Here is a 12107-nt window from a genome sequence, read left to right on the forward strand (position 1 = left end):
TTAGTTCTTGTTACATTTTATGCATAAAAGATTTGAATGTAATGATTCAATAAATTACTTCCTTAGTGATATCTCTTCATTTTTGTATTTGATAAATTGAGAAAAAAAATGGTCAAATTTAGAATTATTAGAAGTAATAATTCCATAACCATAAGTTTCACGGGTACTCAAAATTTGCAAATTCGTTGCCTGCACAGAGTTAAGCACACATACGTAACATGAAAAATTCAAGTTCTTTCAATGAGATGTATATTATATGATGGTTAAGTTATGAAATTTGTTTTTCAATGTAATCAAATTTTTGTTGTTATCACATACATAATAATATCTGAGAAATAATTAGATTTTTTTTTTTCTAACTTTTTCATTTATCAATTATGGAAGGACAAATTCCAATATTTTATGAGTGACAAAAATACACTTGTATATTTATACATTTTTATATAGTTTATGCAACATTCCAGCAGTTTATTAATGAAAATAAATAATCAATTATGCAATTTTGCAAAAAATATGGCATTATGGACACCAATAGATGGCATCGACTTTGGGAAGAAACGATGATTAAATACAGGAGTAAAACGAAGAAAGTATGAACGGGAATATTTAAGAATTGTCAAGTTTCAGGTAACGGTCTTCAAAAATTACCACGCTAACAAGAGATTTATATGAAATCTAAAAATAGTAACTGAAAATAGTCGTAAGATCTGAATCTAAATAAATCTTCTATGTTTAGTGTCAATAATTAAAATTTATGTTCAACTTGTACAGAATGATCCAAATTTCAAAAGAAACACAAAGACAAGTTGCTCAGTGAGGAAAAGAAAAGAAATGACAAATAACGTTAGACGACTTTGTCAGCAAAAAAACTAAAAATTTCAGAAAAGCCTCAATTTTCGACAGCGAAAAATGAATTTTTTCTTTGTGTATGTACATATTTTTTTCTTTTATTTTCTTTGTACGTATATGTAATATATATGTTTTATAAATGAATATAAAGGTATGTAAAACTTAAAATTAAAATAAATCTTTATTTTCAGTCAAAATTTTCTTCTAGTTTCCCTAAGATGGCCTTCCAATGCTGTTTTGTTTTATGCTTTGTATTCTATCAACGTGTATTGACCATTTAATCGAGATTAAAATATTAAAATATATTTTTGCTAATATCATGAAAACTAAAGCTTGTTGGCTAAAGCCTAAAAAAAGGTTGTTGACCTTGACAAAATATTTCAAGATTATTGAAATAAATTTTTCATCCTCATCGTCTGAAACCATATACTTATATTATTGTATCTCTACCAACTTTTTTTTGTTTTTTGTCTTTATAACACTAAAAATAATTTAAACATTTAACTGAAATGGAACACCCTGTATGTTCTTGACAAAAGTATATGATTGAAGAAATATACAATAATTGAATTGATTATGATGTTAAAATGTACTAATAATAATGGAAATATACCACTTTTTTAGTTAAAATACTTCTTTTAGTATTAAAATACTAAAATAGTTTTATACTAAATAAATTATATATATATATTTGTTATATAATTATCATAATATAATTGTTATATATATTGTTATAATATTACACTAAATAAATAGTACTACTATAAAATAATTGCATTTTAACAATATTTCATGTATGAAGCTTGAATTAATGTGTTCTTACCGCTGTTTACAATTGCAACATCTACAATTCTGTTGGCGAGCATGATTACTCCATTGGCGACGTAACTCACAAAAATTATTGAGCCATTTACAACTTGGTTTAGGTGGTGTAAAGCAATTCCATTCCATTTCTTCAGCACATTGACAAGGTTCTAAGCATGTGCTTATTGAAACATTATTAACTGATTGGAGGGTATTACAACCCATAGGAATGAAACATGCTTCGTTATTTCGACACAAACCAAAGTGACAATCAAATATGCACCCTCTTTTCATGTGAATATTATCATGATTCGCTACATTAAAATTAATTTACTATAAATTTCATCTGTATCAGCTTCGTAACAGAAAATAAAATTATTTTGTTTATTTGATATCATTTTTCTATTGATACTGTTTTTAATTACTGTTAAAATAACATTATATTATTTTCAAATCTAATGTAATAAAAATAAGACGTTTACTATCTGAGTAAATACAAATAATTAATTTAATAAAGAAAATACGAGAACCTCGATTATCGACACTAATTGTAAGACAAATTTGGTATTTGGGTAATAAAACAACAAATTTTTCTATATTAAATTTCATATATTTTAGACTTACAATTAGATTATATATTTTATTTAAATCATATATAGCTCATATATTTTAGACTTAAAATGTTAAAGATTCCATAACTTTGTTAATTATTTAAATTTGCCTTTTGTGCTTCACATCACCTGATCTTTTTCAAAAACTGAGTGAATACACCAGAGTAAGAAAACACATCATTGTTATATAGATAATGTTCAATTAATTGTTCTTCATTTTTTGCACTATTAATTATTGATTTCCTAATGTTTTATTTTTGAACTCCATTTATTGCATACTTGGTACTCTTAAGCTCTTTCATATTTTCTATTATTTTTATATTTCACGTTATTTCATATTTTAATTTAATCAATGGCACTATCTGTTTCATACTAACAACAGTAAAATATTATAAAGACATCTTGTTCTGATAGTTATCTTCAGTGGTTTTCATAGAAGAAAGTGAATACTATATGAATAATATGTGCAAAAGGTAGAAGAAATATTGCTCAGATAATATATATAATCGAGGTTCTATTGTACTAGTGAATTAAGGAAGTTAGCATTAAGGAAATATTACAAATTAATATTTCCAATTTCTTTCTCAAACCAAATAACTTTATAATCGTTTTATAAATTTACGTGCACATATACAATGTAGCTCACTTAAATGAGAACGCTTAAAGTATTAAGGAGAATATAATTTGACATTAGTTTGTTTATAAGTGGAAAAAGTATTAAAGTCAACTTTGTTTTTATAAATGGCATTGCATAATTTTTAATACGCACAAGTAAAACTTTGTACATAAAAAAAACTTATTAACCAATCTACATCAAAACATCATTAATTTAGCAGATATATATTTCAGTTTTAATTTTATAAAGTCTTTTGTATGAAAGATGAAGAAAGGCATAAGTGGTATTTTAGCGTTTACTTTATTCTTGTTTTTTATACAATAAGTTTTACAAAATTAAAACTAAAATGCTAAACTAATTCATTTTTCAACATAAATTTTGAATATCTTTTTTTAGGAAATGCCAAAATGGATCTCGTATGATATATATTAAATATTACGTAATTCCATTTAAAAAAACAAAGTTGATCTTTGTATGTATTCTACACATCTATCTACAAAAAACTATTAACATTTGATTATGTTTAGATTCTCTACGTTGATCAATTCTAATCAACCATTGTAATCAACTTACCATTAGCAATTAAAATATTTAGATATTTCCATTACGTATAATTAATTTTACATACTTGAAATATTACTTAGGAGGCAATAATAATGAATATTTATTACTTATAAACTAACCATAGTTGCTATTGTCGACGCATAATTCTTCCTTTTTATTACAACATAACATATTTGTTCCTGAAATTAGTGGAGAAAACTTAATTTCTTGCTAATAATTGTGATGCTATTTAATCCAAAACATAATTTTAAATTGTTGTTGCACAAATTTAGACTACATTTTCACAACTTATTTAATTTTATAGGAATAAAGATCTTCTATTGTCTTATTAAATGTTTTTCATATAACTATTTTTATTATGAATTTGCTTACAATCATAATGATATTCAATTTATATTATTAAACTATATATAATTTATATGAGAAAAAACACATTAAAAAGTAAAATTTATTTTTAATTTTTTTTATAGTTGGATTTTTAATCTCAAAGAGAAAAGATTATGTTGCTAATTTATAACTCCAATACCAATAATTGATATAAATCAATTATTTGCTGTTAAAAGTGAAAATAGAGTAATAATATCATAAAAGTGTATATGAATAATAATTTTACACGTAATAATGATAATTTTTCATTGAATTGTAATCAATTACTAAACATTATTAAAATTAAATAGCCATATCAAATATTTTTATATTATATGTCTTATATTATGCCTCCCTTATATTTTTCCTCCTGAAATATGTATTAAATGTTAAATATGTATTAACACAAATACGTGTCAATAATGAATTTGGAATTATCAAATAACTAAAGCAATAATCCTAATATCGGTAAAAGTTTAATTAATTTATTAATTAATTCAATTTTTTCAAAAAAGTAAATCTTTAAGATCGGTATTAATAATAACTATTATTATACATATATAGAATAGTCAAACGTTTAATATTTTAGACAATACACACATGAGATTTTATGTGTATTTATTATGTGGTTTGCATATTTTTTATTACGATTTAATTAACTATAATTTTTATTTTTTAATTTTTAACTTCAGTTCTGCCTAAATTTAGGTTGGTTTTTAATTTTTATATTTTAATTTTTTAAGATTGCTTTGAAGACACGAAATTATTTTAATTGTATATTATATATTTATTTACATTTACAACCTATATATTTATTATTATATATTAATTATATTATTTATTTATTTATTTACATATTATTTATATATACAATTTAGTTATATTATAGTAATACTAAGTTACTAAATACTTACATTTCAACAATAAAAATTACTATCTTCAAACTAGAAATTTATTTCATATGTTAATAACTGTATTAAATATTTAATATTGTTTTAATATTGATGCCTATATTTCTACAAATGTACGAATTTTTTAATTATATTAAAATTCACGTTTCTTTGATAGGAAAAATATATTTAATATATTTACATACAATATTACGAAAAATCAGCTGTATCATTAATTTTATGATTGTATTTTAAACTATTGTTTACTTTGTATCCGATACATTTTATATTTTGGCATTTATTTTCACATAATGTAAAAATAATATTACAATATATAATTGTACATTCTATAGTCACTTGCTCAATTGCCTGTACAAATACAAATACGTTCATACTATGTGCAATGTCTATGTATAACTGCATCAGTGCACGCGATAGTCAAACCGGGAGAAATATATATATTGTATGATCACGTGTGACATAATTTTTTTTCATGTAAGTACAAAATTTTAAATGTTTACAGTTCGTAGTTTTTTACAATATGTGATACTAAAGAAATAAAACAAGTATTGTACATACGTGAAAATCTGATTGGTAGACCACGTTGTGTAGAGACACGTTGCAGAACATGTTATTAAGAATGACATTTATAAAACAACTTTGTAGATGATATTACATTTTGTACTGATGAATGAAAAATATATCAGCAATAATTCGGCAAAATTTTGCATTGGTAATTAATAATTTCTCAATAAGTGGGAGGCGTGGCATTTTACGTATCTCCTTATGCTTTTACTCGCGTCTGATACACGTGCGCTCATGATGTGTATGTTTGTGTCTCGTGTGTCGTGTATACGTACGCGCGTGGAGAAGCGTGGTCCGAACCTACAAAGAAATTTGTAACATAATTAAAACAATGATTGTGTAGCATCGGAGACATTACAAATTAAATTTTCATCAAGACATAATACTAGATTAGACAAATAAATTACAGTTTTATAGTATATTTTTAGTGCACGTACTTTAATTATTCGCTTGGAATTCTGTATTATTTCATTTGACAGTTTGATGTCTGCCGAATATTAATGTTTTTTAATTTCGAAGGTAACTAATTGCAAATTTCATATTATCTGTTTTTAATTCTAACCATTGATAATTATCGGTATTTATTTTATAATAAATAGTAACGTTATTGTATACATTGACCATAATACGAGTACAGTAAAATTCGAATCACACTTTGTTCGAATATAACCTCAAATAAACGCGTGGTTGTTTAGACAATGAATGAAATATCTTGTTTACTGTATTTTTTAATATTTTAATATTAATTACAGATTGGTGTTGTACGATAATTTTTTAATGTACTGTTGAAAATTGTGTCATGGAGACTGAATTTTTAAATTTTTATGATGAAGAACAATTTTCTGACTTTCCATTGTCTTCAGAACAGGTAAAATTTAATAACGTGTAACGAACACGTCAAATTTTTATTGAATAATGAATACTGACATAATTTGTTATTTAAGTTTTAAAAAGAAAGAATTATATTTAAGTTTTAAAAAGAAAGAATTATACAGATTTTATATCATAAGAAATATCCATAAAGTATTAATAAATGATAAGTTATGCATATATTACCTGTGTATAAAAGTTAATATATATATTTTATTTTAATTAATTTTTTTTTGTTATATTATATTGGTACATATCGGATAAATTTTGAAAATGATATGTATGAATATCTGATATAGTTAATTTTTAGGTTATAGTTTATATATGAAATTTTGTAATTTTGCAATAATAAAAGTAATACAAGTCTAAATATTAGCTATATAAAATTTCTTAAGCAATTTTATAAATAATTTTTTTTATTTACAATTCTTGTACTTTGATTGTAATTAAACATATTCAAGATTATTTTATTTATTTTTTGTCTTGTTATAATTTCATTCTTTACATATTAAATACAAACAGTGTAGAAATTATAAAATTGACATAAACAAAGTAATAGATTAATTGGATAATATGATAAAAATTTATTCTTTAACGATTTTAAAGGATACAACAATTTTAAATGTATTAAAAGTATTAAAGTACTATATATAAAAAAATAAGTACCAATGTACTGAACTATAGTAGTACTATATATAAAATGAAAACATATTGTCATATTTTAGCAAACCTTTAGGGAAAGTCCTCAAGATTTATTAATGCGTATAGTTGAAAATGATTTCGATTACATGGAAACCCATTTCGATATTGCAAATTCTGATATTTTATGGAACAGAGAACATGAGTAAGTATAATATTTTTATGATAAATATTACAAAATTAAAATTTGATCAATGAATTATGTAATTTCAGACACAATGAGGATGAGGATGAAGTGTCAGTTTCAACAATTGACAGTTTTAAAGAAGATTTTGCAAAAGTTCTTACAGACTGGCAAGAACACATTGGTTACTTGCAGGTTTTGCTAATACTATAGTTAATAAATTTACTATTTTTAATGAATGAAATTTTTATTCATAGTTCTTTCAGGCTTCAGATACGGATGAATACATGGATATCATAGGATTAAGCATGAATGGTACAGATAAAAGAAATTTTTATACTGCAGAAAGTATAGTTCAAGATGAACAAACAATGCATACTGTAGAATCTAATTTCCTTATAATGGAACAAGAAAATATAGGGAAAGAATATTCTCATAGCAATCAGAGTATATTAGATGTAGAAAACACCAATAAAGGCATAGATTAATTTAACGTAATATGTTTTTTACATAATTAGCGACTATTTTTATCATAACATAAAGTTATATTTTATAGAGTATACGACAGAAGATAATTCACATCGTAAAAATGATAACTTTGTGGGAGGTGATAGTATGAAAATGGAAATAAAAAAAAAATCACCATTGATGAAAACCAAACATTCAAGAAACCAAAGTAAATTGAAAAAAGACACAGTTACTAATATGAGTGAAAAGTTGATAGTAAAGCCGAAAAAGAAAAAAAAAAAGAAATATGTACAGCATAATAAGGATATACAAAATAATAATCAAGATAATAATAAACATACAAATCTACCAGGTATATTGAAACAGAAATTTGAATACGAATATTTATTTAAAATAATTATTTATAAATGATTTTTTTTTACTATAGTTCTAGAAGCTGGAGATGTTAAGAGTTTACTTGAGCAGTTTGAAGCTTCTGAAGATGCTTTAGTTTCAACTTGTCCATCTACCGAAATGAATGTAGAATCTGAGCTGAAGTCATCTGTAAAATCTAATGAAACTCAACAGTGCATAGAACAGTCTCAAATTTCAAATTTGCATAAAAATATTAGAGATGGTCTACCCAAAGAAGTTGTTGAAAAGATAAAGGTAACTATGATTAATGAGACAAAATTATACAATTGCAATGGAAAAATTGTCATTTCTTTTTTGCTGTTAACTTTATAAAATTTAGCTGTATAAAGAAAAGTTGTACGATAATCTATTTATAATCATTTCACCATCTTAAAGGATAAAATCTCATTTCACTTTCTTAAATTAATTTTCCTAAATACTATTTTTACGAAAAGTATAGCTGGAAGTTTTTAATCTCTAAAATAGTGATTTATTAATTGTGGAATAAAAATATTTAATCTCGTCTGATTTTTCCAATTTTTGAAAAGAAAATCTGTGTTGAAAATCAAACTGTCACACTTTTGCAATGATCTCTTAGAAATTTATGTTTCTTCGCCATTTTGTTACATCCATATAATTGGATACCTTTTAAAAGAATTTTTTATAAAGAAAGCTTTGATCTTCAAATGCATAATTTTAATCGTAAGCAGAATTTTTTATGAACTATATAAAATTATTTGACTTTATAAAATTTTGGTAAAGGAAAGCTCCATTTCAATCTTTCAGTTTCATTTCGTTTAGCGTACAATTTTTTCTAAAATCAAATTGAAAAGATTTTAAAGAAAAATTTTTTCTAAAAATCAAATTGAAAGAGACTTTACTCTTCAAAGTAACTATAGATGGATTATTGTGTGACTTTTTTTTATACAAGCTATAGAAATCGACCAAAATTTTGTGATATTTGTTTTTGTCACTGAATACATCAAAATCAACATTTGAAATGTAAATAAGGATAAAAGTTACTACATTGTATTATATTATATTAGACATCTGCACGTAAAAAGGTGATTTCAATAATACCAGCAATGCCTAGTAATCAAAATAATGGTGGTAGTAATGGAACACATATGCAAGATGCTGCTACATCACTCTTTCGAAACAAACTTTTAAAAACAGTTAAGTATAGTTCATTCACCTTTATCTCTTTGGTATATGATGCATATAACGAAATACATTTAAATCATTAACTTTTTTAAAATAATAAATAATCAGTATTCCAGTAAAAATATTATGTTGAAACATAAATTAGAGATTTAAAAAGCCCTTAGTGTTGGATTTTGTATAATTGGACTATTTCTTTTTTTTCTTTCTTTTTACAGTTGTAAACAATTTTTTACTTGTTATTATTACTGTTATCATGACAAAAATTTTCTCTGTCATACTTATTATTATTGTTATTATTACTGTCATCAGTATCATTATTACTATTATAGAATAATCATGATATTTAAATAAGTATAAGTAACGTAATGCTTATTTTATTACGTTAGGTCACAAACAATACTAAAAATAAGATCATTGATAGTGGACTGGTTCAACTGGATCATGATTATTGTAGTATTAATTCCTCCATTAGTGGTTTAAAGAGTAATAGTGAGTATGAAAGACTAGTTGATTCTGAGAAAGTGACTTTTATTAAGAATGACAATGTACGTTTATTATGTTATTATACAGCGTGTGAAGAACAATCTTCATCTCCGTCAAATTTAAATAAGAGTTTTATGAAAAAGGAAGATTATTTAACTGATAGTAATTCAAAAAAAGAGAGTGATCTGGAATCTGGTGATGTTAATGAGAACAATGAAAAACAACCAGAAATTACAATAGTTAGTGATATTCAAAATAATAAATCTATGATGCAACTACAAAATGAAACAAAGATTTGCAGAAAAGAAGTAGCAACAAGCGAGGAAAATTGTCAACGTAGTAATATTTCAAACGATATTTCCAACTGTACTTCTACAAGTAATTTAAAGTCACAGATGAAAATACATTCAGCTCTAGCAGCTAATATTTTGCGAATACGACAAGGTATTGTGAATAAACAAGATTCGAAATCTATAAAAGTAGGAACTCAAAGAATAAAACAAATGGTTTCTGTATTAAAAAAACCTCCTAATGTACAAGCATCCGTCGTGAAGACTATTCTTGATGAAAATATAGTAGCTACTACTAGTAATGGTTCACATGATGAAGTAAAGAATACTACTGTTCAAGAGAGTGAAAAAGCATCTACACAGGAGGAAGAAAAAAAGCCTCCCCGAAAGAAATTAAATTTGGCAGAATATAGAAGTCGAATGGAACAAAATCGTAGTGATAATAGTAGAACAAATTCACCATTGCAACCTATGACACTAGTATATGTTCATCATGCTTTCACTACAACTGAACCTATCCAGGACGATCCTAAAAATTTGATTTGGTCAGAGAGAGAAATTGTCTCAGTTTTAAAACCAAAACTAGATACAGATGAAAAGAAAGTTCCAAAGCCAGTTACTTGTGATATAGCAATTCAAACGTATGAAACAGTATTTGAATTTCCTACAAAATCTTTAATTGATGTTGATGAGAGATTCAAGCAACAAAGGTAAAAATATAAAAGTGTAAGCTAGTAAAAATTGCTATCCGAAATAACTCTATTAATTTTATATGTTTTATATGTTCTATATAACTTATTGAATGAATGCAATATAATTGTTTTATATTTCAAATTTTTTGGAATATCGGAAAAATCTCAAATGTTTCTAAATTTAGTTAATAAATAAGGAGCCATTTCACATGACACTTTTCATTAATTAATTCTGCATATTATATTATACAGAATATTATATTATAGTACAGATATTTATACTATAGATATATTATATTATTATATATAGTCTTACAGTTATATTTGGTTTATAAATAAGTAAAATTTTATTGATTTCCTTTTATTATTATTTATCTTTTTATATTTGTTTTATGCAAAGTCGCTTTTTATTTACAATAAAAAAAAATATTTAAAACTACAAATATTTTGAATTTCTTATCTTCATAGTTTAATTAGAGATTTCATTGTTTGAAATATTGTTTAATACCTCAAACATGTTTGAAATCAGTTTAATATTTCCTGCTATTGTTCATATGATGTATAATACAAAAGTTAAAGTGGAAAATGGAAAATGTATATTATTGTTGATATTATTGAAACATATATATAATAAAAAGTAAATAAATAGATATCTCTATTTTCAGATTGAACTGAAAGAACGTGTTCAAATATAAACATTTTATGAATTTAATTAATTAAATTAAATTTTCAAAGAACTCGTTTAAAAAATTAAAAATTAAAATTAAATAAACATTTATTACAGTTAATTCAAATTAGATAAATATTTACGATGAGAGTATAATTGTACTCTTATTTATACATATTTCATAAAAATTTGTAATTTTCAGAGATAATAATGCACGAGATAAAAATCAACAGTCTTGTAGAAAGCACGGAATTGGTTCCAATTCAAACCGATCTAAATCAAGAAGTAAAAGTAAAAGCAAGAGTAGAAGCAGAAGCAGAAGCAGAAGTAGAAACAGAAGCAGAAGCAGAAGCAAAAGCAGAAGCAAAAGCAGAAGCAGAAGCAGAAGCAGAAGCAGTAGTAACCGCAGTAGATCTCGTAAACGCAATAATACACGTCAGCGAAGAATAAGTCATCGACGTAGCTCCGTTAGCTCAAGTAGTAGTTGGTCATCACGTTCGCATTCGCATTCGCGTTCACGTTCACGTTCACGTTTCCGTTCCTGTTCCCGTTCGCATTCGCGATCACATTTTCGTTATCGCTCACGTTCAAGAACAAGATCTTCTTTCAGTTCGGAATCAAGATATTCACGATCGCGTTCCAGATCGTCTAGATCAAGATCACCATCATCTTCTCGTTATTCCAGTTGTTCCAGGTACATAGTTATGAAATTGATTTTTTAATTATTTATTTAAAATCATTTAATGAAATTCCAATAAAAGTGAGTAGATCTGGAAAAATTGTGAGAAATATTTACAGGTCTTCGTCTCGTTCAAATTTCGGAAGAAATAAATGGTCGAAAAGAAGAAAATCAAATAGAAGACATTATACAAGTTATGATAGGCACAAACAGCATTCTACGACAAGGTATCATAGCTACAGAGACTGGAAAAGGTAAGTAACTGATAACTATAGTTACTATAAAAGATCATT

The 12107-nt window shown here is 24.9% G+C and overlaps 2 protein-coding genes and 1 long non-coding RNA gene across 6 annotated transcripts in view; 2 read left to right on the forward strand and 1 right to left on the reverse strand.

Annotated features, from left to right (window-relative positions):
• LOC122533198 lies at window positions 1–5732 on the reverse strand. The gene is made up of 4 exons (XM_043662665.1): window positions 5280–5732; window positions 3564–3623; window positions 1673–1967; window positions 1–189 (listed from the first exon to the last, which is right to left on the reverse strand). The coding sequence occupies exons 2-4, from the start codon at window positions 3613–3615 to the stop codon at window positions 168–170; spliced, it is 369 nt and encodes a 122-aa protein (XP_043518600.1). The 5' UTR covers window positions 3616–3623; window positions 5280–5732; the 3' UTR covers window positions 1–167.
• LOC122533199 lies at window positions 461–1293 on the forward strand. Its single transcript, XR_006307656.1, has 3 exons — window positions 461–627; window positions 772–926; window positions 1041–1293. It is a non-coding gene; the product is annotated as an uncharacterized LOC122533199 (long non-coding RNA).
• Window positions 5108–12107, forward strand: part of LOC122533193 (NK-tumor recognition protein) — an 11936-nt gene continuing 4936 nt past the window's right edge. Inside the window, exons 1-12 of one of the 4 annotated variants that reach the window (XM_043662657.1) lie at window positions 5675–5804; window positions 6038–6153; window positions 6881–6999; window positions 7068–7173; window positions 7245–7455; window positions 7535–7798; window positions 7874–8094; window positions 8886–9014; window positions 9390–9492; window positions 9574–10486; window positions 11338–11829; window positions 11934–12068. In XM_043662657.1, coding sequence (XP_043518592.1) covers window positions 6085–6153; window positions 6881–6999; window positions 7068–7173; window positions 7245–7455; window positions 7535–7798; window positions 7874–8094; window positions 8886–9014; window positions 9390–9492; window positions 9574–10486; window positions 11338–11829; window positions 11934–12068 — 2762 coding nt within the window. In that variant the 5' untranslated portion in view covers window positions 5675–5804; window positions 6038–6084. Of the gene's footprint in view, window positions 5196–5674; window positions 5805–6037; window positions 6154–6880; window positions 7000–7067; window positions 7174–7244; window positions 7456–7534; window positions 7799–7873; window positions 8095–8885; window positions 9015–9389; window positions 10487–11337; window positions 11830–11933; window positions 12069–12107 lie in introns of those variants that run through there. The other 3 variants (XM_043662656.1, XM_043662655.1, XM_043662658.1) reach the window with 3 other exon arrangements.

This window comes from Frieseomelitta varia, unplaced genomic scaffold (assembly GCF_011392965.1).
Source record: "Frieseomelitta varia isolate USP_RPSP 00005682 unplaced genomic scaffold, Fvar_1.2 scaffold_504, whole genome shotgun sequence".
NCBI classification, from domain to species: Eukaryota; Metazoa; Arthropoda; class Insecta; order Hymenoptera; family Apidae; genus Frieseomelitta; species Frieseomelitta varia.